General features: G+C 41.4%; 2 protein-coding genes across 3 annotated transcripts in view; one reads left to right on the top strand and one right to left on the bottom strand.

The window, feature by feature from the left end:
* TEX38 (testis expressed 38) overlaps positions 1-998 on the bottom strand; it is a 5,328-nt gene extending 4,330 nt beyond the window's left edge. The window contains exon 1 of the mRNA XM_069590568.1: positions 19-998. Coding sequence (XP_069446669.1) covers positions 19-135 — 117 coding nt within the window. The 5' untranslated portion in view covers positions 136-998. The remainder of the gene's footprint in view (positions 1-18) is intronic.
* On the top strand, positions 529-27,668 carry ATPAF1 (ATP synthase mitochondrial F1 complex assembly factor 1). 2 transcript variants are annotated; one of them, XM_069590542.1, is made up of 9 exons: positions 529-1,186; positions 4,808-4,916; positions 9,884-9,928; positions 10,549-10,611; positions 13,539-13,589; positions 14,737-14,784; positions 17,017-17,112; positions 20,167-20,274; positions 26,600-27,668. In XM_069590542.1, the coding sequence occupies exons 1-9, from the start codon at positions 861-863 to the stop codon at positions 26,792-26,794; spliced, it is 1,041 nt and encodes a 346-aa protein (XP_069446643.1). In that variant the 5' UTR covers positions 529-860; the 3' UTR covers positions 26,795-27,668. The 2 variants fall into 2 exon arrangements, with proteins under 2 accessions (XP_069446643.1, XP_069446654.1); XM_069590553.1 differs by lacking the exon at positions 13,539-13,589.

Raw genomic sequence — 27,668 nt, 5'->3', positions numbered from 1 at the left:
ACTTAGAGGACTACTGACCTCTGAGTTCACCACACTACTCCCAGCACAGGCCAGGGCCTGGGGCCCATCTCCAAAAATGCAGGTTGAGCTGAGCAGAGGTGAAAGTGCTGTCCCTGCCCCTGAGAGGGCCACCATTCAAGAGGGGCTTCTAAGGTAAGCCCCCAGACAGGAGGAATTTCTTGAGGACTGATTGGTGCCATCACAGGGGGCCTGCTCCCGGTGAGACACAGGTATTGATGTCACTGTCCAAGTCCAGGGGATGAAGAAGATGATGGCATTGCGTGGAGAGACAGCATTCCACGTATAAGGACTTGTTAAGGACAATCCCAGGTGTGTCTCTGGGGGGAAGAGTAGTTCAGTTTGGCTGGAGTTCAAGGTAGGTGTCAGGAAGCAGAAGACAAGACCTCAGAAACAGCTGGCATCTTGAAAAAAATTCACCTTTTGGGCAAATCTCTTAGTGATTCTCAGCTTCATGAAACCTGCCTCACGTGCTGTGAATCAGATAGCGTCCTGCATATAGAAACGCTCAGTGAAGAGATGCTGCTGCTGTGATTAACAGCTGCTGAAAGGGCCTTCGATGCTGAAGGACAACGACTCCAGCGTGTGCCTAAAGAATTTGAGGCAGCAAGCACGGTGGGGACCAGCAGGTCTGAGCAGCTTTCAAGAGGAGACGGCGTGCAAGGGCTGCTGGTCGCGGGCTCCGGGAGAAGACGGGCGGGGACGCTAGATCGAGGCAGGGGCGGGGACCCAGGCAGGAGCAGCGAATCCCCTGCCCTCCACCTGGCCTTTCCCCGGCCCCCGGAACATTGAGAGCGCGGAACCTCGTTGCCGAAGCGCGGGGGCGGCGGACCCGGAGGACGATGGAGCGGGCGCGCGGGCCGCGGGCCGAGGCCCACGCGCCTGGGGAGGAGGAGGAGGTGGGAACGGCCATGGCTGCCGCGCTGGCGGCGGCCGGTGGCGCGGGCCCGGCCGTCTTGCAGGTGGCCGGCCTCTACCGCGGCCTATGCGCAGTGCGCAGCCGCGCCCTGGGCCTGGGGCTCGTGTCAGCCGCGCAGCTGCGCGTGTTCCCGGTGCGCCGCAGCTCGGGCCGGCCCGCCGGGGGAGCCGACGGCAGCGGGGTCGGGGACGAGCTCGAGGCCAACCCCTTCTACGACCGCTACCGCGACAAGATCCAGCAGTTGCGCAGGTGCGGGCCCCGCCGGCGGCGGGCGGGGAGGTGGGGCGGCGCGCGGCCCGCTCTTCTGGTGTATCTGTATCTGGCGCTCTCAGTCCTTCCAGCAGCCCTGCCAGAGACCTCTGTTTCTGTCCCCACTCTAAGATCACACAGCTAGTGTGAGAGCCGGGAGTCTCTACTCCAGCTCTTTTTTTTTCTTTCTGCTTTAGTTCTCAAAACGCTAAGGTCGACTCTTACGACAGCCCTTAAGGGGCAGGCACGTCCGGGAGACCTGTCCTCATTATCGAAATGGGAAAATAGAGCTCTGCAGAGAAGGGACTTGACTTGCTCAAGATCAAATACTGAGTCAGCTGAAGCTTGACCTAGAACTCAGGGTCCCAGGCTTCTAGCTAAGGACCCTAACTACAAGGAAAGGAGATCAAAAAGTAATAGTGTGGCAGTTGGTTCTCAGTTGGACCCTCATTAGGTTGAGGAACTGAGGATCAGAGAGTTAGAGGCCTGCCAAAGGTCACGCAGCTGGTTGGGATTTGTCCGACTTGGAATCCCAGGTTCCTAAAACTACCCTCCACCTTCTAGAGAGAAGGTCTTGGACATTAGAAGTAGATATGAGGGGGCATGCTGCTGCTGCTGCTAAGTCGCTTCAGTCGTGTCCGACTCTCTGCGACCCCATAGATGGCAGCCCACCAGGCTCCCCCGTCCCTGGTGTTCATAATGGAGCCAAAGAGTTCAACTGGGAATAGCTGAAGGAGATCAAAAGTGAAAATTGAAGGGACTTGGGAGAGAACCCGGCTGGGTGGGCAGGCGGTTGTCTTAGGACGGAAAACCTAAATTTCTCTGAATTCTATCATTTCTGCTTCCATAGCCTTCATGCACTGCATCATCTTCACCTGGAGTATTGCAGTCAGCCTCTCACTAGTCTTCCCCTCTTCCAGTCTTGGACCCGTCTACCTCCAGTCCATGTCACTACTACTATAGTGATCTTTCTTTGAAAGAATAACAGGATAAATGAATATTTTTGCTTTCCTTCAACAGCATTTAGATATACTCAAGTATTTGTCTTTTTTAAAATCTCTTCTTGAGCTTCATTCCCCTTCAGTCTTTTCTCACTGGTCGCTTTCACAGACAAGCATCTCAGAAGTGTAGTCTACGTATACTCTCGAGCACTTCAGAGCTCCTGTTCATTCTTATTCACCAACAAATGAATGATTGGTTTTACTTTCCTTCCTCACTCAATTGTTTCTGTCAGTATTTACACTACTGTTACCTCCTGAAGAATGGCTTTCCAAAGGCACCCCCGACTTTTGCATAATGTCCATATCCTTAGTGTTCCATAAAAGGCCTTCGTGCTCTAGTACCTGCCAGTCTTCCTAGCTTTATCTCTTGCCAAAACTTCCTTTGAGCTCTGTGGCCTAGCAGAAAGCAATAAAGGACTGGTGTTGGGGGCAGATGTTCCAGGTAAGGGGCACAGCAGCATAAAAAAAGGTACAGCGGCATAAAACCACCTCAACCATTTGGGAATATATGAGCAAATTTTCATCATACTACCGGTAGCACTCTAATGTACATATTTACTTGTCTTTCTGTCCTGCTAGGTAGTACACTCCTTGACGTAGGTACTCTTTCTTATGTATTTCTGTATCTCAAGAACCCAGCAAGTTAACCAACAGGCAAGAGACAAGTCAAGTTTGTTGAATAAGTGAAAGGGAGACAGGAAGGGATAAGTCCTAAAAGAAGTTGAGTGAGAGGGGAGGGAAACCTGTGTGCCTGCTGCTGCTGCTAAGTCGCTTCAGTCGTGTCCGACTCTGTGCAACCCCATAGACGGCAGCCCACCAGGCTCCCCTGTCCCTGGGATTCTCCAGGCAAGAACACTGGAGTGGGTTGCCATTTCCTTCTCCAATGCATGAAAGTGAAAAGTGAAAGTGAAGTCACTCGGTTCTCTCCAACTCTTAGCGACCCCATGGACTGCAGCCTACCAGGCTCCTCCATCCACGGGATTTTCCAGGCAACAGTACTGGAGTGGGTTGCCATTGCCTTCTCTGACCTGTGTGCCTACAAAAAGAAAAAGAAAACATGAAGTAGAGGGAAAGGGAGGTATGAAATGAAAGCAGGACCGAAAAAAAAAAGTCAGTAGAACCTGTGCCAGACTAAGGAAACGGGCAAGATAGAGCATAGCCATGAGGCCCAGGACCAAACAGGTAGTGTCTCTCCTAAGATAATTTAGAAGGAATTATAGTCCTCATTGGCCAGTGCTGGAGCACGCTCACTAAACCCAGGTTCTTGGAGCACCAGCCACAAGTTCATTGTGAGCCAGGGGCAGGACAAGCCTGTGTGCCCTGCTGACCCCACTCCAGTCTAGCCCCTGGGTTTTTGCATCACTACACTGGTGAGCTACAGAATTTCATCTAGCTTTAGGCCCAAGATAGGTAGGACATGCACAACGAGCATGTCCAAAGAGCAGGTCCACAGTAGGGAAGGATTTACAAATCACATATATGAGGAGGGGCTGAAAATGAAGAATTTTAACCTGGAGAAGAAAAACTTAAGAGGTGACATAAGAGCAATTTTCATGTACTCATAAAAAGAACTAGATATTTTCTCTCGTTCCTGGCAGGGTGAACGATACAGAGGGTTAGACAGAGACTTGGAATGTCTTTGTCATAAAAGATGCCCAAGGTGGAGTACACGACAGGGCTTTGCTGCCTAGGCCACCCCTCATCCTCTCCATCCACTCACTGGCAACACTGACCTAGGTCCTGGTCAGGCAGATGCCACACCCTACCAGCTGGGGCCCCAGATGCAGCTCTTCATCGAGGAGGAGTTGGCCCTCCCTGGAGGGGAGAAAGATCTGCCAGAATACATGGCGGTGAAGGCGGTGGTGTTCGATGTCACCTCCAGAGAGGAGTTGTATGGAGAAGAAGACCACCACAGGAGTGACCAGGATGTCTTTAGATCCTGCAGACCTCACCCATGACACTATAGGCCTCATGGCCCAGGAGCTGGAGCCCCTGTATGACATTTTCACCAAAGCGTACACAGCCTGAAGAATTCTTAACAAATGGCAGCCCCAACCTGAACTTCAGGCCTAAAGAACGGCCCCATTTTGACACAAAGGACAAATTCTGATGTTCCATCAATGTGTTATTTGGAGAGAGGATCAGGGGAAACTCAGGTGCTAAATCTGCAAAATAGGCTGCCTGAAGCCTATGGATCACAGGGCTTTGAATGGAGATTTGCCCAAGTCGGGGAGGGAAGGAAGATGGCTGAGAATTAGATGTGTTCTGGTATAGCTTGACAGTGGGATTCCTGTCTGAGGAGGTGACCGAGAAAGATGCCCACGAAGTAACCTTTCCCATCTTGAGGATTCAAATTCCAAGTACCTGAGAGGTGAAGCCCTGTGGCACCCTAGGGAATATCCTGCAGGAGAAAAATGTTACACAGGCTCCATGAGGATTAAAAATAGTTGAATAAGTGGATTTCTTTGTCTACTTTCTTGATTTGTAGGTCTGTACTCATGGTAATTAAATTAAGACAAATGATGTCTGTGCGTAGTCTCTGAAAGTGAAACATGGTGTTTTCTTATTTCAAAATCCAGAAAGGCCCAGGTGGTTTAACTTTTTGTTTACCTTTGATCAGGTCTGACCCAGCTGCTTTTGAGTCCAGACTGGAGAAGCGCAGTGAGTTTAGGAAGCAGCCAGTGGGGCACTCCAAGCAAGGTGACTTTATCAAATGCGTGGAACAGAAGGTAAGACCTGCCCCTTAGGGTGCTGTTGGCGCACCAGTACTCTGCACCACCATGCCTGACCCTTATCCTGGGAATGGTCTCATTGAGGGGTCAGCTGGATAAACTGAACTCACTCTATCTTTACTCAGCTCAGTTTCCATCTGTAAATTCTATTCTGCTCTTTTTAGCAAGGTATTAGAGTCATGGTGGAGATATAAGGGGATGAAAAAGATAATCTCTGCTTCCAAGGGGTATAGTCGAGTGGTGAAGGCAAGATACACATGACAGCAGCTATGGGAATTAGGGAGGAAAAGGTGCCTAATGCATATTAGCCTTTATTATCCTTAAACAAGAATCAGAGCTGGAGAAAAACATCTTGAAAGCTGTGTACAAGCAACACTACCTATTTGCAGGTTCTGCATCCACAGATTTCACACCTGTGGATTCAGCCAACAGAGGATAGAAAATATTCAAGGAAAAAAAAAAAAAAAAGAAAATATTCAAGGGCAGGGTGGGGAACTCTAGAAAGTTGCAGAAAGCAGAACTCCAGTTTGCCACTTGCAGGCAGCTATTAGTGTTTATTGTATTTATAACTATTTATATAGAGTTTACATCATACTGAGTATTATAAGTAATCTAGAGATGATTTTAAATGTATGGGAAGATGTGCATAGCTTATAAGCAAATACTATACCATTTTATACAAGAGAATTGAGTGCCTACACATTCTGGTGTCTTCAGGGGTCCTGGAACCAATCCCTGACTGATACTAAAGGACACTTGTATAGGAAAATTAATCTAATGCAATGCTTCCGCACTTTTTGACCATGACCCACAGTAGAAAATATATTTTACATTGCAATTCTTTACACATATATGTATATGATTATAACTGAAACAAAATTTTTACAAAACAATACTTACTTGCATGCAATGCACTCTTAATATTATTTTCATCTTTTAAAAAACCCTTGGCCACAGTCCACTGAATTTATTTCACAACCTACAATTTGAAAAATACTAATCTAGGCTGGTGCACAGAACAAATCCAAGTGGGAGAGACCAAAGCCAGGGAGAATATATCTAAATGTGGGCTGCATGGGCCTGAAATAAGGCACTTACAATGGAAAATTGGGGTTCTACAGAACTGTACAAAAAAGATCTTCATGACCCAGATAGTCATGTTGATGTGATAACTAATCTAGAACCAGACATCTTGGAATGTGAAGTCAAGTGGGCCTTAGAAAGCATCACTACGAACAAAGCTAGTGGAGGTGATGGAATTCCAATTGAGCTGTTTCAAATCCTGAAAGATGATGCTGTGAAAGTGCTGCACTCAATATGCCAGCAAATTTGGAAAACTCACCAGTGGCCACAGGACTGGAAAAGGTCAGTTTTCATTCCAATTCCAAAGAAAGGCAATGCCAAAGAATGTTCAAACTACCACACAATTGCACTCATCTCACATGCTAGTAAAGTAATGCTCAAAATTCTCCAACCAGACTTCAGCAGTACATGAACCATGAACTCCCTGACGTTCAAGCTGGTTTTAGAAAAGGCAGAGGAACCAGAGATCAAATTGCCAGCATCTGCTGGATCATGGAAAAAGCAAGAGAGTTCCAGAAAAACATCTATTTCTGCTTTATTGACTATGCCAAAGCCTTTGACTGTGTGGATCACAATAAACTGTGGAAAATTCTGAAAGAGATGGGAATACCAGACCACCTGACCTGCCTCTTGAGAAATCTGTATGCAGGTCAGGAAGCAACAGTTAGAACTGGACATGGAACAACAGACTGGTTCCAAATAGGAAAAGGAGTACGTCAAGGCTGTATATTGTCACCCTGCTTATTTAACTTCTATGCAGAGTACATCATGAGAAACGCTGGACTGGAAGAAACACAAGCTGGAATCAAGATTGCCAGGAGAAATATCAATAACCTCAGATATGCAGATGACACCACCCTTATGGCAGAAAGTGAAGAGGAATTAAAAAGCCTCTTGATGAAAGTGAAAGAGGAGAGCGAAAAAGTTGGCTTAAAGCTCAACATTCAGAAAACGGAAGATCATGGATTCTGGTCCCATCACTTCATGGGAAATAGATGGGGAAACAGTGGAAACAGTGTCAGACTTTATTTTTGGGGGCTCCAAAATCACTGCAGATGGTGACTGCAGCCATGAAATTAAAAGACTCTTACTCCTTGGAAGAAAAGTTATGACCAACCTAGATAGCATATTCAAAAGCAGAGACATTACTTTGCCAACTAAGGTCTGTCTAGTCAAGGCTATGGTTTTTCCAGTGGTCATGTATGGATGTGAGAGTTGGACTGTGAAGAAGGCTGAGCACTGAAGAATGGATGCTTTTGAACTGTGGTGTTGGAGAAGACTCTTGAGAGTCCCTTGGACTGCAAGGAGATCCAACCAGTCCATTCTGAAAGAGATCAGCCCTGGGATTTCTTTGGAAGGAATGATGCTAAAGCTAAAACTCCAGTACTTTGGCCACCTCATGCGAAGAGTTGACTCCTTGGAAAAGACTCTGATGCTGGGAGGGATTGGGGGCAGGAGGAGAAGGGAATGACAGAGGATGAGATGGCTGGATGGCATCACGGACTCGATAGACATGAGTCTGAGTGAACTCCGGGAGATGGTGATGAACAGGGAGGCCTGGCACGCTGCGATTCATGGGGTCGCAAAGAGTCGGACACGACTGAGCGACTGAACTGAACTGAACTGACATTGTAAAAGGATAGGTGTTTCTTTTACTCGGAAAATAACTTTTTTGCCTTTCTTGCTCAGTTGTGAATGACTCTTTGAGGCCCCATAGACTATAGCCTGCCAGGCTCCTGTGTCCATGGAATTTTCCAGGCAAGAATACTGGAGTGGGTTGCCATTTCCTATTCCAAGAGATCTTCCTGACCCAGAGTTCGAACCCTTGTAACTCTTGCATCTCCTACATTGGCGGGTGGATTCTTTACCACCAGCGCCACTTGTGAAGCACCCTTTTTTGCCTTGGTATCCCAAATTTTAAGAGAGTTCATTCAGTCTTAATGATTGGCTGAGTTAATTAGAATCAGAATAGTTAATGGATTAATCATTACAAAGTTGAGCAAATTCAACCTCTTATGACAAATCTAGTTTCCAACTTTGTGTGAGCAAACAACTCTACTACAAATATTTTGTCTAATGTAATTTCCTAAAACATTTATAGTGTCAAGATTACAACTTAATAGCTATTGGAAATATTACTGTGTTATAAACTCTCAATATTATATGGGAAAGCTTTTTGCCCCCTTTTGAAATAAGACTTAGAAATTCACCTTTATAATGACAAGAGCAGAATAAGTAAAGATTTAATTTAAATTATGGCAATTCTTAAGTAAATGTTCAGTTACTGTCTTTCTTCTCTTGCTGGAGGAAGGTTAATAACTAATGGCTCTATTTCTAAAGTCTTTTCTTTGAGTCGTTGGTTCCCTACTACATAACACCAAACATCCCCTTTTTGTAATAAATTGTATTTAATTTATTATCCTATTCTCTCTATTCTACCCTGAAATGAAATGTAGACAATAGAACCTACCTACCCATATAATGTCAGGGGAAAAAAAATACAGTGCCTTAATTTTAATAAAGTTTCTTTTTTAAAAAAATACAGATAATAGTATGTAAGTTCTTAGGCACAACTATGCTATGAAACCTAATGCAGTCATCAGGTACTTCTACCTCTATGTAAAATCGCCATGAATACTTAACACAGCAAATGCCAACTGGTACAAGGTGTTATGTTGGTGATTATAAAAACTCCCAAACAATAGCAGTGTTGTTATCAGTGACTCTCATGAGATTCCACAAAGTATTGGTACAATCTTCTCTTAAGTTACATATTGTTGCATTTCTGAAAAATTCACTATTAAAACTGTTTAAAAAAAGGAAGAGGAAGGGATGGATGGAGGAAGAAAAGGAGAAAGTTCGGTCTAGCTAGACATTGAAAAGTTATATGAGAGGAGGGAAAAAATTCTTCATTATGTAGAACTCACCTGCAAAACTGCAGTTCATTTGTCACTGCTGCCCCTCCAATAAATGCAGGTATAACCATCCAGTCAATTATTGTGACAACAACAACAAAAAAAAGTCCCCATAGATTTCCAAAGCATCTGTAGTAGAGATGCTTTAAATGTTTCTTTAATTGCTCTTGAAACTTTGGCCCATAGGGTGTATCCGGTAGGTTTGTCTATACCAGGCTTTTGTCTAGTTTGTAGGTACTGGTTCTACAGACATCATTTATGAAAGATTTTAATTCATTAAAGCGCAGAGTAATGAAAAGCACAGTTTAATGCAGGAAGTATGTTTCAGTTTCAGATTCCCAGGTGTGGATTATGCTCTCTGAAACATTGTCATGAGCTGAGAAATTGAATGGAAGGCTCAGAATAACCCATCCCTACTATCAGAAACAACTCCAGATAGGATTTCCTGCTGTGGCCTTTATCTGAGAGTGAGTTAGGAGAGAAAATAATCACTTTCAGTTTTTCTTGGCCTTTTGTGAGGGGAAGTCTAATCTGAGGGTGGGAATACACTGTAATATGGATTACTGGAAAAGACTCGATAGTCTGCTGAGGATGCCTGCCTTCAGAAGTGCTGTCACAGAAGAGAAGCAGCTTGGAAAAGACATTCCATTTCTCATCTCCTCAGTGGCTCACTGGGAAGTGGAGCACAGGAAACCTAAGCAGACTTGTTCTGGGAAGGAGTCCCTCATCCAGGGATTGAATGGATTCTCAGTACCAGTAGATGGTGTTTGCTAACAAAGAGGTTTCTCGTCTCTGCATCTCAGAATCAGTCAAAAGTTGTCTCACAAACAATAACTCTTAGAACAGTTACTATATAGAGTGGAGAGAAGTGAGTTCTTAGGTGCCTCATTACTAAATGAGGTATTGGCAGCTCATCTAGAGAGGGTGGTCTTTTAAAATAATATCCTGTCCCATCCTGTATTTCAGACACTGGGGAAACAGCCTGTGAGCAGAGGATTCACTAAGGACAAGGTAGGTTTCTAATTAAATAGCCAAGTCTGAAGTCATGTGGAACATCTGTAACAAGAGACTGCATATTTGAACATATGTACTGTGGTTCAGTGTTTTTGTGCTTTTCTAACTGTGGAGATTAGAAATATTCTTATGAATTTTCATTATGATTGTGTTAATGGTTTTATTATGACTACTACATAGTGTGGGTCCTGGAGTGCTAGAGGAAATGTAGTGATACCTTTCCTGTCTATAGGAAATAGTTTTAAAAAATCAAATAAATACATGTTTACTCTGTCATTTAACTTGCAAATAAGGAACCATTTCTGATAGAATAGCAGTTAAATTAAAGGTAACAACTGAACTTTCCTCTTACCAGCTGCAAGCTGCATTGCTCATGAGTGAGTGTGAAACTTTTGGGGAATCCCTGCATATACTCCCTGAAAATAGAACTGTGAAACCTGCCTGACTCTGGTGGCTGCCTTCTGTGAGCTTGTGGGTTTTTTAATACTCATTCGGTACTTACTGAAGATCTGCTTTACTCTCCTAACATGATGCTTCCTATAAGGCTTACAGATAGAGTTAATCTGTTTTATTTTTTCAATTGTAGGTGTTAATTGCCTTTTCTTTTTTCCTTTCAGACTCTCAGTTCAATCTTCAACATTGAGATGGTGAAAGACAAAACTGCAGAAGAGATAAAACAGGTAATGAATGAAAATGAATTGGCATACTTTATGAAAATATGTGCTTTGTGAACCAGTCTGAAAGTAGAGATGGACATACGTCTCCTGATACCTCTTCCTAGCCAAAATGAAAGGCAATCATTGAAAGCGAAAGTAATGAATTACATGAAAAATAGTACATAAGAAAACTTGGTCTCACTCCTGTATGTCTAATCAACTCACATTTCCCCTTTCTTTTTCATTCCTGTTGTCCGCATCTTATTTAAAACCATCCCTGCTGTCTCCCCGGGTGACTGTATTACCTTTCTAAATAGGTTTCCTTGCTCTTATTTCTCTTCCTCCCCTACCCCTGTCATATCCTCCCTCATTCAGTCCCCCTGAAGTTCTGCTCATAGTGTATTGCTGAAGAACAGACTCTAGAACCAGGCTGCCAGTTTTAAGTCCAGGCTCTGCCACTTACTAGCAGATTGACTTTGATAAGTTAGTTAACCTTTCTAGGTCTCAGAGTCCCCATCTGTAAAATGGACATAATAATAGTACTTACTTCATGGAGTCAAACGAGTTAATATTTACAAAGTACTTGCAACAGTGCCTGGCACAGAATAAATGCTATATTTCTGCCTTTAAATAAAAAAATAAAAATAAATCTTATGAAGTAACCTGCTCTCAAAAATTCAGTGACTTCCCATGTTCCTTTGTTTGACATTCAGAGTCCTCCATTATTTTAGGACCTTCTGCAGGAAGCCTTCTGGACACCTCCCATCAAAGCACTCGTGATCTGTTCACTTGTTTGGTCATTCCATATACCCTGATTTGCATTGCTACTTACATCTGCATGTCTGATTCTTCTTTCTAGAATTAGAATATAATAGGCAATTTATTGGCATTCCTTACAGTTCCATAACTGTATTTTAGGTAGATTGAGAGAATCAATACTAAAAGTGGTATACTGTGTGTCAGGTGCTATACTTAGTGCTTTATATGCACTATTTCATTATATTCTCATAACCCCCTTATAAAATAGGTGTTGTTACAGGGAACTCTGCTCAATATTATGTAACAACCTAAATGGGAAAATAACTTAAAAAAGAATAAATATATGTATATGTGTAACGGAATCACTTTGCTGTACACCTGGAACTAACACAGCATTGCTAATCAGCTATACTCCGATATAAATAAGAAGCTAAGAAAAGAAAAAACCATAAAATTTTTTAAAAAACTAAAAAAATAAAGTAGGTACTATTATTCCCAATTTACAACTGAGGAAATTAACTTAAAGAGATAAAGTAACTTACTTGGTGATAGAACTAGGATTCAAACCCATGTCTGTTTGAGTCTGCATCATATTCCCTTACCAGAAGTTGTGCCCATTGCTATGGGTGTCCTTGGGTCCTATATCATTCATTTCAGCAAGCATTTATTAAATATCAGCCTCTGTGCCAGATGTAGAAATAAATGAGGGACCCCTCCTCTCAAGGAATTTCAGCCTAGTGAAAAGACAGACACGAAAATAAAAGGAGAACAGCACAGAGTTCTAGCTTCTGCTAATTTATGCTTAATACAAAGTCTCCAGGAAACTTCAAACTGCCTTTGGGAAGAAGTGCCAATAGAAAGTGGACACCAAGTATGTCCTTTAGGAGAGAGAGAAGCCAGGCCCAGGAGGCCTGACCATTACATGACAAATATCATTCCAACCTATATTTTTAGATACAAATTTGTGTTCATTCAAATAATTTTGAGTAGCCAAGGTCAACTATGTTAGGAAATATCTATCAGTCTCATAAATTCAGTGTTGATTCATAAACTATCTGCTAATATAAATTAAATAAAAATAAGCAGGACATGCCGTCCTTAAAATGAGGAGGCAGTATTTTGAGATAAAAAAAGAAAGGCATAGCAATCTTAGGCTGCATTGATGAGGTGACTTGCCCAGGTCCTAGGAGGTAATACTCCTCCTGTGCTTTGTGATGGTGAGACCTCACTGTATGATTAGTGTCTTCGGTTACCCCCATCCCGTGCTTTTGGGGATGTGGACAAAGCAGAGCAGCTCTAAAGGAAGGTGACCCATTCTTTAGCACCAGCTCACTTAGGTATCACATTGGCTCGGATGCCTTCCCTAACTTCTGTGCCTTTGCTAATGCTTGTCACTCTCTGCTTAGAATGTCTCTTATCATCGCTCCTACCTGTCTGTCTTCCCAGACTCCCCATTCATCTGGCTAACTCCTGATCATTCTTCAGGATATAGTTCAAGTGTCCCTGCCTTTGGTACTTGTACCCTAAATCGGATTAAGTGCCTCTTTGTTGCCCTCAGAGCACATTGGCAATGGTTTGCATTGTAATTCTGTTGTGCTAAGTACAAACATTACTTCAAATAATGTTTCAAATTATTTTTTCAATAATATTATTGAAATTAGTATTTCAAATAATTATTTCAAATTCACAGTAATCCCATGAGGTTGATGTTATTGCTGTTTTATCAATGATTATATTGTCGTTATTTAGTTATTTTCGATAGTTTGCCCAAAGTAGCATGGCCAACAAATGACAGGAGCTGGGATTTGCGCCCATATCTGCCTGACCTTGAGACTTTGGATTCTCTGAGAGGGCCCACAATTGGCTGGGCGCTATGGGTTTAGGGAGAGAAAATATGGAAAAAAGAATGTGTCTGTTATACACAAAGCATGTCTTAGAAGAAGTGATTAACAAGGTCATAGAATCTGTTTCTCTGACAGGAATTTGCTACTAAGAGTTACAGTTTAATCATCTAGAAGCATAGATGCTATTAAATCTTTTTTGTAATCATGTACAAGTAATAAAGTATTACGTTGGATTTTCTTCCCTGTTATCAAATAACATATTACTCTGAGCAATGAAAGCTGTCACTGCTTCTTGGTGCAGGTTGAAAAGATGACCGACGGGTCACAGACACTCTCTTTTTTGTACAGATTTGGCAGCAGTATTTTGCAGCAAAAGATACAGTCTACGCAGTTATTCCTGTAAGTAGTTTGGAAGGGAAAATGAAAGTGTTACAGCACGAGGGTCAGGGCTCTACCCTTAGTAGGCAGTTGCTTTTATTATTCCTGTGTTTATTGCCTCTTGAGAACCTACATTTATAGCTCTGAGGGTTTTTATTATGCCCTGAGCACCAAAGATTGGGAGCTCCATATGGTATATTTATGGCTCTTGTTTTCCCTCTTTCTGGTTTAGAAATGTCTCTTTGAGTCAACTCTCTGACAAGGGAGCATGGTATAAGTTTATGTTGCTGAGCAATTTCCAAGTGTCTTTTATTTCTTTTTCGTGTTTTCCACTCAAGCTGTTGGAATTTAGGACAGGTCCTCAAGCATACCTTCCTTCCCTTCTTGTCTATAAGTGACCTATCCCTGAGCTGACTTGGAGCTTCCCAAGCTTTTGAGGCATCTCCCTCCTCAAAATTGCTGCCTTGGAGATAGTCACGGGCCACTGCTTGACCGTGGAAGATCTGTGACTTGGAAGGAATGCTGCTGACTTCTGGTTTAGTGTCCTGCCACCTTCTACCAGAAGAAAGCATTTAATGTTATAGGTTACCAGCTAGTTCATTAATTGTTCTCTGAAAAGGAAGTAGCTTTAGATTAAGTTTGTATCAAGTACACAAATATACACCTAGCTTACACGTGTTAAGTTTAAGGAGGAAAATGTACAGATGGAAAAATAAAGCCAGGCTGTTTGGTTGTTGTTGAGAGTATTGCTATCTTTTTTTCTCTTCCTCTTTTACATATATACCCTTTCCTTTCATGAGTTCAACACCCAAAAGAATCTGTGCTTTTCATGTTATTTTAAATCTCTAATACTGACTCATTGTTTGAGCAGGCCTTCTTAGCTCTCCCTCATACAGACTCGGTGACTTATTGTCTCTGACACTTGGCAGAGTCCCCTGAAGAGTTTAGAGCATTTGGGGTATCCACTTCTCACACATAATTCTGATACTGAATAAGAAAGCGTGCATCTGGTTTTTCCTCTCTGTTGTAAGAGGGGTTTGTAAATGATGCAACTTGAGATTGTTTTAGTTGTATTTTAGTTCTGGAGTTCAGTCTTGGTGACTTTAAATGTGATTATGGCCTTTTTTATTTTCTTGTCTTTGAATTTTATTCTTTTCTAACCCTGCAGAAAGAAAAGTTTGATTTGATTTGGAACCGGGCTCAGTCCTGCCCAACAGTAAGTTTCCGATGACCATATGAGGATTGCTTCTCAGTGCTGCCAGACAAGGATGTTTTCTAACCATTCTCGTCATGCTCCACGCTATCACACATTTTATAGTTATTTAACAAAGGTGTTTACATGTTGATTGTACTGATAAACGAGAGTTTTAACCTTAACCCTAACTGACCTTGTGGGTTTGCCCAATAAGTCTGTGGCTGTTTAGCTCTCTGAAACATCTCAGCCCTTTCTGATATGAATCCTAATCTATTAATATAAGTGGAAAAAAAGAATATAAGTGAATGTTGGAAACAACACGCGAGACCTTAATCTTTTCAACCTCCTCTAAGTTTCTCTTCTCTTGGCAGTTTCTTTTCAGTTTTGACCATGCTATTTTGATTATATATGTCTGAAAGGAATTATGAAATTGTTGCTGGAGTAGTGAGCTGCCAGGAGACAAGAGAAAGGGAAGAGGTGAGGTGGGTCAGCTGACTTGGTGTCTGTACTGATTTCTGAGATTCTCAAAACATGCTTCTAAACATTGCTGAGAAAAAATTAAAAACATCTAAGTAAAAGGAGAGATATACTGTGTTTGATGACTCAGTATTGTTGGCATTTCTCTCCAAATTGAGCTCTAGGTAAAATATAATCCAAATCAAAATCTGTATAAGCTTTTTTTTTTTAAGAAATTCACACACACACACAATATTGACAAGTTGATTTAAAAAAGTTGTTTGGATATCCAAAGGATCTAGAGTAACAAAACAGTTTTGAAGAAAAAGAGCAAAGTTAGAGAACTTACATTACCTGATTTCAAGACTGTGATTTCATAAAACTACAGTAATGAAGACAGTGTAGTAATAACATAAACAGACACATAGATCAGTGGAGCAGAGTAGACAATTCAGAAATAAACCAGTTAATTCAGAAAGCAGTCTGGCAGTTTCTTGTGAGTTAAGCATGACCTACCATACTACCCAGCCGTTCTGCTCCTACATATTTTCCCAAAGGAACTGAAAGCATACATTCATTCAGTGACTTATGCACATGTATAAGCTGTTCATGGCAGCTTTATTTGTAATAACAGAGGCTGAAGATATCCAAATCTATCACAGGTGAAAGAGTAAAGAAACTGTGTGTACAAAGCAGTACAGATTCTGTGGTTCCATTTATGTGAAATTCTGGAAAGCCTGACCAGTAGTGAAAGAAACCGAGTCAGTGGTTGCTTAGGAACAGTTGGAGAGAGGGAGGGATGAATTACAAAGGGATTTGGGGGCATGATAGATACCTTCATTATGTTGATTGTGGTAATCCTGTTGACTGTGGTTTCACAGTATACATATGTCAAAACTATTTTAATTGTGCACTTTAAATATATGCAACTTAAACCTCAAATATACCTCAAGAAAGCTTTAAAAGTGTTTTTTCTCCATTAGGTAAGCATTACGGTTATCTCATCTAATATTAGTAATAACAAAACTGAGCCTTAGTGGTTGGCAGTAAGGAGACAATTCCATGACTAATGCGTATTTGGCGGATTATACTTTGTTTTGTTCTGGTATCAGTCTGTACCACTCCACCCCAGTTTATCTTGAGCATAAAATTAATCATCTCGGTTATTAGAGCCATACTTCAGTATCAGCCTCAGATAGTAGAATATGAAGTGATTATTATAATTGTAGCAAAAATTAATTCAGCAACATGAGGAAGTTTAGAAATTGAAAAGGACCAAAAAGTTCATCAAAAGGATGAGTAAAATTGTGGTAAATATCTATTGTCAATTTCCATATAACAGTGAAAATAATGAATTAATAATATTTATCAACATCAGTAAATCTCAGAAGTATGATATGATGTAAAAAAACCAAGTAGCAAAAGTATACATATAGTTTGGTAAGATTTAAGTTTTTAAACATGCAAACAGTACTGTTTCTTGTTTATGGATGTATACTTACACACTAAAAGTATAAAAACCTGGAAAGGAATGACAGGTTAGCAAATGCAGGTTAGCTGTCATTGTAGAATGGAATTAGAATGGGTTTACATAGACAGCTTCAGTGAATCTCTAATACTTTCTTTCTTAGGTGGGCTGGGAAGTATAAGAGTGTTACATTATCACATATGAATTTCAAAATACAACAAGTTTTAAAAACCAAATGTTGAGAAATGGAGTGAATGACACAGGTGGTTGGACATAGAGCAAGCGGTTTTATTAATCCACTTGTCTCCTTGTATATTCATTTCCCACAGTTTCTCTGTGCACTGCCAAGAAGGGAAGGTTATGAGTTTTTTGTTGGGCAATGGACAGGTACTGAACTCCACATCACTGCACTTATAAATATTCAGGTAGGTGTCCTGTGTCCTTCTTTCATCTCTTTGGTGAAAGAAGCCCCCTCTGTGGGACTACAAGCCCTTGCTAAGACTTTAAGACACAGAATATATACTAACTGCCAACAGCATTTGCTGTAGCACCGATGAATTGTCATACTTCGTTGGGCTAGCTTTTTAGGCCCCATCCAGTACCTATGAGTTATAACCTTAAGGTAGGTTCTGTGTCTTAACATGTGTTTTATTAACCAAATCAGCACTGTCTAAAGTGCTAGATGCATATTTTTCATTCCATAAATGTTATTTTGTTTGCTTCCATCCTTCCTTCCTTTTTCTTCGTTTTATTCCCAAATACTAGATTAAGAAGTTTGATCCAAAGCATTTGAAGCTTTTAAAATGAAAGTGTTTTAAATGAGATAATCACTAGGATTGTCGGTCTTTATTTGTAGACCAGATCTGGGAATGGATTATAACAGCTTTGCAGTTGGGATGAAGGGAGCACACAACAGAATGAGAATTTTCTTATGACTTTATCCCTTGTGATTGTATCTAAAAATTGTATCATGTTTATTTTTTTAAAAAAAGAAAGAAAAGAAAAGAAATAGCAAGCTTAGAGGAGTTAGTTCACACTGCTCATGAGTCATAGAGCTGGGTTTGCTTGACTCCATGTCATTGACTCCAGAGTCTGTGAACTTAACCATTAGGCTGTTGTGTTGGAAACTGCCAAGACTGCCCTCCTGAAGCTCATATACAGGTATGGGAAAAAGGTCCAGAAACATAATTATGATCAAAATGATAGTGTATCCATAGAAATATGTTCGGGAGAATTGAGAGGCTACATTATTACTGAGAGAGCCCTAGCAGTAAATCAGTTCAGTTCAGTCGCTCAGTCGTGTCCGACTCTCTGTGACACCATGAATCGGAGCACACCAGGCCTCCCTGTCCATCACCAGCCCCTGGAGTTCACTCAGACTCACGTCCATCAAGTCTGTGATGCCCTCCAGCCATCTCATTCTCTGTCGTCCCCTTCTCCTGCCCTCAATCCCTCCCAACATCAGTCTTTTCCAGTGAGTCAACTCTTTGCATGAGGTGGCCAAAGTACTGGAGTTTCAGCTTTAGCATCATTCCTTCCAAAGAAATCCCAGGGCTGCTCTCGTTCAGAATGGACTGTTTGGGTCTCCTTGCAGTCCAAGGGACTCTCAAGAGTCTTCTCCAACACCACAGTTCAAAAGCATCAATTCTTCGGCACTCTGCCTTCTTCACAGTCCAACTCTCACATCCATACATGACCACTGGAAAAACCATAGCCTTGACTAGATAGACCTTAGTCGGCAAAGTAATGTCTCTGCTTTTGAATATGCTATCTAGGTTGGTCATAACTTTTCTTCCAAGGAGTAAGCGTCTTTTAATTTCATGGCTGCAATCACCATCTCCAGTGATGTTGGAGCCCCCAAAAATAAAGTCTGACACTGTTTCCACTGTTTCCCATCTATTTCCTATGAAGTGATAGGACCGGATGCCATGATCTTCGTTTTCTGAATGTTGAGCTTTAAGCCAACTTTTTCACTCTCCACTTTCACTTTCATCAAGAGGCTTTTTAGTTCCTCTTCACTTTCTGCCATAAGGGTGGTGTCATCTGCATATCTGAGGTTATTGATATTTCTCCCGGCAATCTTGATTCCAGCTTGTGTTTCTTCCAGCCCAGCATTTCTCATGATGTACTCTGCATAGAAGTTAAATAAGCACGGTGACAATATACAGCCTTGACGTACTCCTTTTCCTATTTGAAACCAGTCTGTTGTTCCATGTCCAGTTCTAACTGTTGCTTCCTGACCTGCATACAGATTTCTCAAGAGGCAGGTCAGGTGGTCTAGTATTCCCATCTCTTTCAGAATTTTCCACAGTTTATTGTGATCCACACAGTCAAAGGCTTTGGCATAGTCAATAAAGCAGAAATAGATGTTTTTCTGGAACTCTCTTGGTTTTTCCATGATCCAGCGGATGTTGGCAATTTGATCTCTGGTTCCTCTGCCTTTTCTAAAACCAGCTTGAACATCTGGAAGTTCACAATTCATGTATTGCTGAAGCCTGGCTTGGAGAATTTTGAGCATTACTTTACTAGCATGTGAGATGAGTGCAATTGTGCGGTAGTTTGAACATTCTTTGGCATTGCCTTTCTTTGGGATTGGAATGAAAACTGACCTTTTCCAGTCCTATGGCCACTGGTGAGTTTTCCAAATTTGCTGGCATATTGAGTGCAGCACTTTCACAGCATCATCTTTCAGGATTTGAAACAACTCAACAGAAATTGCATCACCTCCACTAGCTTTGTTCGTAGTGATGCTTTCTAAGGCCCACTTGACTTCACATTGATAATTAAAAGGACTTTTTCTGAAATCCTAAAGATGAAACCCAGAGATCTTCTGAATGTATGGTTGTTTCCTCCTACACTGTATGAGGGCTTAGGCTTTGAACCCAGCCTCTCTTCCTAGTCTGAGCTGAGGTCTGGTAACCACTGCCCTGTCCATTCTTCATGAAATTATGATGTACCAATTCTTCTTTTCCCCCCTTTCTCCCACACAGATTATATTTTAAAACTGCACATTACAAATCTGGCCCATGTGCAAACTCTCCAGCTGTTTGCTACAGCTTTAAAGAGCTCAGTCTTCAGAGCCAGCCAAGGGGAGTAGATTTCAACTGTGAAATGCACTAGTCCATAAAAGTGGCAATTACACAGGCATATTGCTTTCTTTAGAACTTGATTTGGTAGCTGCTCGTGTCGTTTTGTTTTTAAATATATGGCCATGATGAAGGATTCACTGCCTACTGTAAACATTTTCTGGGAAAAAAGCCAAACCTTTTTCAATTGAAGACACAAATAACACTGTGCAAACTGTCAGTTTTGCTGTGACTTGGCAAACCTGACCATCCCCACGTACCAATCCTCCAACTCACTAGCCACCCAAGGGACTGTTAAGAGCCAGAATTTCCTCCAGACTGTCTATTGCTGTGAAATTGCAGTTTTGTTGTGGTGGTACCTTATTGAGTCTTGATAAGTGTTCCTCCTTGCAGACCCGAGGGGAAGCTGCAGCCAGCCAGCTGATTTTATATCACTACCCTGAACTTAAGGAAGAAAAGGGCATAGTGCTGATGACAGCAGAAATGGATTCCACATTTCTGGTAAGAATCAACTTTTACCTTTTTTCATGTATCTGGTGGCCCTGAACATATTCTCCTGCCAAACCTCATGAGAAGTAAAATTCCAAAGACAAACATAAGAAACATACTTGTTTCTTACTTAAATTGACAGTAATTTTGTCTTGCTTTAGCTCTTCCGAATTGAAGTTAGTACAAATTCTCATTCATTTATTCACAATTTGAAAGTCCAAAAGCTCTGACCACAAAATTTTTTCATAACTCCTTTGGTCACCAAACCTTATGTGATTTGAACTTACCTGATAGCTGTATCTTCACTGTCACTTCACTTTGATGTGAGGCCACTGATAGTCCTTATTAATCCTACTCGGTGTAGAATATTCATGCATTTTACAAGGGAAATAATAATGGATTATGAGTGTTACATAATACAGTTATATGGTATCTGCATTTGTTATCTTTCTAAAATCCAATAATTCTAACTCTAAAACACATCTGGCCTGTGGGGTTTCATGTAAGAGGCTCCGGACAAGTAAATGGCTTCTTAAGTGTACAAAAGAGTTCAAAGTTTAAAATAGTTCTTAATCTGTTATCTTTCTTCACACTGTTCACATGTACAGCTTTCGTCATACATAGTGTTTTTCCTTCCTCTTTTCCCATTTCCTGGGATAGAGCATTGACCATGTGCCTGTAGGTAATGATGTCTGTTGTGTTTGTTCTGTGTATGTCCAGGACCAGGAGCAGTTTTACGATTGCTGTTCAGCCTGTTGGTCTAGTCCTTGCTCATTTCATTCTCATTTATCCAGCAGTGTTTAAGTTCAGGATGTCCTCAAGATAGTGGGCCCTTTAGTGCCTTTTTTCTCCTGAGGTTCTTTATTATGACACCCTCTGATTTTTCCTTTTTCTGTCCCTCTATTACCAGCTGCATATAGGGAAGGGAAAAGTGATGGTATGCAGCTAGTATCACATAGTAACAGTAAGCCCCAAGTCTAGGGCGTAATTGAGATCTCCTTCACTGTCTGTTAGTCCTGTCTGTTATCAGTCTCATTTCTCCCATTCTTCCTTCTACTCATCACACTCAACTGGAAGTCACCCAAAATCCTATCCAGAAGAATGGAGTTGCCATTAATGAGACAGACAAGACTGTGGGCAGAGCAGGTTTTGGAGGAAGATCAGGAACTGAATTTTGGGCACATTAAGTGTGAGGTGCCTATTAGATAATCCAAGTAATAGGCAGTTAGGCATATGAGTCTGAAGTTCAGGGGAGAGGTCCAAACTGGAGAGATGAAGATGGGAGTTGTCAGCATACAGATTGTTATTTACAACCATGAGACTGAAATCACCAAGGAAGTTAATGAAGTTAAAAGAGAAGAGGTCTAAGAACTGAGCCCTGGAGCAATGAGGAAGCATCAGCAAAGAAGATGAAAAAGAAAGAATCAGTGAGGTAGGAGGAAAACTAAGATGGGAGAATCCCCTGGAGGCTAAGATAAAGTGTTTCAGGGAATAGGGGTGGTGAGCCGGCAGCTCACACTGGTAGGGCAAGTGAGATGAGGACTGAGAATTTATTAGAAGTTATTGGGGACCTCTATGGGGGCAATTTCAAAGGAGGGATAGGACGACAGCGTATTTGGAGTACATTTAGGAAAGGTTGGGAAGAGAAATTAGAAAAGGTAAGCATAAATTTGTCTTTGAAGGAGTGTTTCTGAGAAGAAAAGGAAAGAATAGGGTGTAAGAAATGGGGATGAGAGTGGGTTTTTTGTTTTGTTTTAAATGAGAGCCTTGTATGTATATGCTGATGGAAAGGTCGGGTAAAGAGGAAAATATTGAAAATACAGGAGAAAGAGAGTTGTTGAAGTGGTGTTTTGAATGGGTAAATCTTGGGAATGAGGGGTTAATCTTTGCCAGAAATGTAGCAAGAGAGAAGCCAGGATATACGGACACATTCAGTTTAGTGGATAGAGGGTAATGATAGCTTGTAAGATGTTCTCTCCAGATTGCTTAGTGAAAAGAAACATCATTAGCTGAGAGTGGGAATGGAAAAATAGATGTTGGACATTTGAATAGAAAAGAGGAAGTGTGAAATTTTTGTCTAGAACATGAAGTGAGAATGTGTTCTATGTCTTTAAGTAATTGAAGAAACAGAAGCTGAAAAAGTAATATTTCATGGCCTGTGAAAATTATATGAAGTTCAAATTTCAAAGTGTGTAAATAAAATTTTATTGGAACACAGCCATGCTTATCTTTACATGTTATTTATGGCTGCTTTACATCTGCAACAGAGAGTTGAGTTAGCTGCAACAAGAGACTGTAGGGCCGTAAAACCTAAAATATTAATGGTCTCTCCCTTTCCAGAAGGTGTTTGCCGACGTGTGATCTAGGAAAAAGGAAGAGAGAATGTCTGTGGGGAATGACAAGCACAGAGATAAAGGACTGAGAGTTGGATTTACCTAGGGTTATGGTTTAGCCAAGTGATGTAATGAAGTAAGACAGGGACCGGGAAGTTAAAGGTGAATGCAAAGAAATTACTGTAGTTATTGACAATGAAGTGCAAGTTGGGTAAAGAGAGCAGTGGAAACATAAGAAAGATGAAGAGACAGTAAGAACCGTGAGTCCTGCTTGAGGTAAAAGGTGTTTTGTTGTTTTTGTTTTTGTTTGACTTGCAAAATTTTTATTGCTGTATTTAGTTGTGATCTGTTCTCTTTTTTTAATTTATTGAAGTATAGTTACTTTACAGGGTTGTGTAGTTGAAGGATTTTTGAACTTGGGAGTGAGTGTTAAATATAGGAAATAGTAGACAAAGTGTGAATTTTGAAATTGAGACTTGGAGGGGATGTAGTTACCAATAATGATAAAATGTAAAACTTGACCACAGACAGGAGTGAGTGACACAGAGATGGTTTTGTATTTTTGATCTTCAGCAAAGCATCACATCTAACCATATTAGATGTGGACTCTAGAGGTCAGAGGAGAGACTGTTTCTGCTTTAGCATTTATACCACCTCTAGTAGTCTCAAACATGGTTCCCATAATTATTAAAATTTGCTACCTAGTCTTATAACATTCAACAGCATACTAGACAACATACATTTGCCTTGTATAAATCAACCTGTGAGTTTCCAGTGTAGTACAGAATCAGACATGTTAAAATTTAGTGTAGAGATACATGATTCAGAGATGGGAAACCTAGAAGTGTAATATAAATATATGATCCCCTGCATACTCATGCATACATTTATACTTTAGGCATTGTGTTTCCAAATACAGTAAAGCAAATAGAAATACATGGAACCTATAGGTCTCTTCTAAGCTGATTAATTTTAATGATGAAAATTCAGTATAGTATTTAAAACCTTATTTGGTTCCACGTGTGTCAGCAGATGATTTCATTGGAATGTAGTAAGTGCTAGGATAAAGACATGCGCAGCTTTGGAGGGGTCAGGGGGAGTGTTCCTGACCCAGAAGAAGGAAGAAATGACACCTGAACTGACTCTCAAAGATTAGCAGGAGTTTAGCAGTATAAAGTGGGGAGGGGAAGGTTCCAGACAGTGGGAATGGAATATGGAAAAGCTAGGAAGCACAAAATGACTTGGGATATTACAATTTGCTGTCAGTGATATATTAAAAAAGGGAATTTGGTGGATTATGTTCAGAAGATTGACTTTATCCTGTGAGCACAGAAAGATGAAGAGTTGACCCATAGAGAGTTGGATTTTGAGACCATTAACCTTAAGTATTTGCTTTCTAAACATTTTTTAGTTCTAGCCTGGTCAGTGTGATCATTTAAAATGCAGTTGCAGTAGTCTGGGCAAGAGGTGGTAAAGACCTTACCCAGAGCAGAGTAGGGAAGGAGGAGAATAACCTCGGAAACGTATAGGGAATAAAATGGGCAAGACTTGGTACTTTGATTGTAGCCATTAAGATGGAAAGAGAGGAAGGAATCAGGTCTGTTAATACACCTCCTTGTTGAGCAGCATAGGGAATTAATACGTTTATCTTCTTGGGTCTTGGAAGGGGAAGAGACTGCTGTTTCATGTCGAGAATTAAGGGAATAAAAGACAAGGGGTGAATGAGTCGGCAGTGGCTGGGGTGCAGGAGAGCTTTCCGTAATCCTCCGTGAGAGACATTTCTCCATGTCTTAACTCTCTTCCCATCATTCTAGTGGTCTTCAAACAAGTGGTCAGAGTCCTTTATCCACACAAAATCTTATTATGTAAAACCCCAGGATATAACAGCTGAAAGAGAGGTGAAGGGACTGAGGCACCTCCACAGAGGCCCTAGGACTCTGCAGCTTGAACAGCACTGTTCTAGAATGAACACAACTGAAATTACGCTTACCTCCACCATCCTAAGCCTCAAATAAAAGTTAACTGTCACAGTCCCTACAGTTCAGAGCCTTAGAGAGTGATGACATCTGCCTCAGATTATGCACTTGCTTAAAAAATCGTTTGTCCTTGAGACATGTTTGAATTTAAAAGGTAAAAATGATGAAGTAGAGTTATCAACCTTAATTATTGTGCCCCACCGGAAATAGTATCAGGGTGACGTGGAGGGAGTACCAGCCTGGGAGTCCAGAGATCTGGTTCTTGCTCCGCCATTTGCGTGCCACATGACCTTGAGTCCATCCTTAATTAACCCTCATCTGCTTTGGTTTCCTGGTCCATTAAATGAGGACTAGATGATCTCTAAGGCCCTTTCCTGGTCTAAAATTCTATTAATTTGAAATAGCCAGCGATTTGGAAAATGACTTTTGATTGAAGATCCAGTCTCAGAGATCAGTGCCTGCTTATGAGAAATGACCTGCAACCCATGGGAGGGAATGGAGGTGAAGCAGCCTGTGGTATTTATAAACCCATTTTCATCACTCTGTAGCTAGACATAGCACACTTTTGACAGTTTTAGTAGGAATTTTCCATTATCATTTGGGGTTGGATTTTGGCTGTGTGAACATTATAATGATGAATAAATGCCTCTGATCAGAGAATGTATAGGAAGCAAAGTAAGAGTTTTTGAGGTAATTCTTTTGTAAGATTTCAAGAGTCTAGCCTGTATCTTGATCTCACTTCTGCTACAGAGTGGTCAGGTCACCATTTTCCTGCTCCTGAGCTTTAGGGAAGGTGGCCTCTTCTCTTTCCTGGGGCCTTGCTGTGGATTAGTTAGAAATGACTGCATAGAAATTACTACTCCAAAACTATGTGACAGAAAACAATAAATATTTATTACCTCACAGTTTCTTTGTGTCAGGAGCTCAGGAGCAGCATAGCTGAGTGGTTCTGGCTCAGAGTCTCATGAAGTTGCTGTCAAGATATTGGAAAGGGCTGTTGTCATTTGAAGGCTGATTGGGCTTGACGATCCACCTCTGACCACACTGGCATGGCAGTTGGCAGGAGACCTCATTTCCTTGCCACATTGGCTTCTCCGTAGGCTACTTGAATGTCCTCATGACATGGAAACTGATTTTCTCCAAAGCAAGTGATTTGAGATAGCAAGACAGAAACCATGATGTCTTCTGTGACTGAATACCAGAAGTCATTTTTCATCGTTCCACTTTAGTCCATTTGTTAGAAAGCAAGTCACTAAGTATAACCATCACTCAAGGAAAGAGAAACAAGGCTCTATCACAGGGAAGAAAGAGTGTCGTGGGGAATTCCTGGGCAGTCCAGTGGTTAGGACTCCATGCTTTCACTGCCGATGGCTTGGATTCATTCCCTGGTTGGGGAACTAATCCCACAAGTTGTGTGGCCCAAGAGAAAGAAAAGGATGTCACAGACTTTGTGGACAATTTGTTAAGCTGCAGCTGGCTTTGGCACCACTTTTTTAATTGAAGTGGTATGAGGAATAGGTTTTATTCAAGAGTATGTCTGGTTAGTCAAAGCCTTAGTACCAACTCACAAACTTAGTTCTTAGAGCTGGAGAGCTGATTAACTATTGCTCTTTTTTTTCCCCTTGAGATATACTAAGGAACTGAATGAAGATGGAATTTTTTTTTAAGAGGGAAATTTTAACATCTGCATTAATTTATCAGCAAGTATTCACCAGATTTCACTATATGAAGGGATGTAAAACAGGCTCATACTGTGAGGAATTCACACAAGGGTAGACAGACGAAAAAGAAAAAGAGGAAACAAAGGACGGATAAAATATAGTATGATACATACAATGCTAGAGGAAGAGTAGGCTAATTTGAGTACACAGAAAAGGGGTACCTCACCAAGACTTAGGATGTCAGGGAGTCAGGAAGCCTTCTGAGAGCAGTGACTCCTGGGCGAGGGCCTCACCTGCCACAGGCCTTAGACACAGAGCTGTGTGGCCCTGTGCTGGAAGGGACCTCACTGTTCTTTCTACCTTTCAGAATGTTGCTGAGGCACAGTGCATGGCCAACCAAGTGCAGCTCTTCTATGCCACTGATCGAAAAGAGACCTACGGGTTAGTGGAGACCTTCAACTTCAGACCGAATGAGTTCAAGTATATGTCTGTCATCGCTGAGTTGGAGCAAAGCGGACTTGGAGCCGGACTGAAATATTCTCAGAACCAGAATAAGACTTAGGGATGTCAGGTTGGCTTACAGAATTTTCTGCTCAGCCCTGGATAGTACTGAGCCTACCCACCCCTTGAACTCTTGAAGGCTCAGTATCTATAATGAGCTGTCTCTACGGAGTCACCCTGTGTGCTTGTTGCAAGAAGTAACATGGAAGTGAGCCCTGTTACTTGATATTCAGGAAAAAAGATACCCAAACATTCTGATAACTGTCTCCCAGCATACTTGAAGTTTCCTTTTCAAGTGTTTGCGATCACATCCAGAGACAATCCGGGATCCACAAGATGTTTGACTTAATTATATGCACTGTAGGAGTATATTTGTTCTCTGGCCATTTTGACTGCACAGCTCCTAATAATTAGTTCCTCACCTTTATAAACTGACAGGATAATAAGCTTGAAGACCTGCTGTCGTTAGACATGGTCTTTGCATACTCTTCCCACTTGGCTAGCCAAAGGCATAACCCAGTTAGACTCTCGAACAACCACATATTGCCATCAGGATTAAGCGTCTATCTCAATGCTCCCAGAATTGCTGCATAGCTGGTTTGGAGTATCAGCAGATTTCAGGTATATTAAATGCACAGGTACAGTGCCTGCTGCCTGCATATTTTTAAACCATAATTTGTGACACCTGCTTCTCTAACTATTCTGCCTGTTGGAAGCTGTGTATTTGGAGGGGCTGAGTTGGTGCAGTATAAATAAATCAGCTATTCTGTAAAGAGAGGATCAATCCAGATTTGCTTTTTGTTTTTTAAACAACTCTAAACCATGCCAGTATTATATTAATAGAAAAAGTAGGTGGAAGCAAATGTACCCTATTGTGTGTGCGGGAAAATGTAGCAATAAAATAAAGTCTGGCTTATAATCTTTGTTACACTAAA

The sequence above is a fragment of the Ovis canadensis genome, chromosome 1, assembly GCF_042477335.2.
Source record: "Ovis canadensis isolate MfBH-ARS-UI-01 breed Bighorn chromosome 1, ARS-UI_OviCan_v2, whole genome shotgun sequence".
In the NCBI taxonomy this organism is placed as follows: Eukaryota; Metazoa; Chordata; class Mammalia; order Artiodactyla; family Bovidae; genus Ovis; species Ovis canadensis.
Note: the sequence above shows the minus strand (reverse complement) of the source record. Positions and strands in the feature narration are given on the sequence as shown.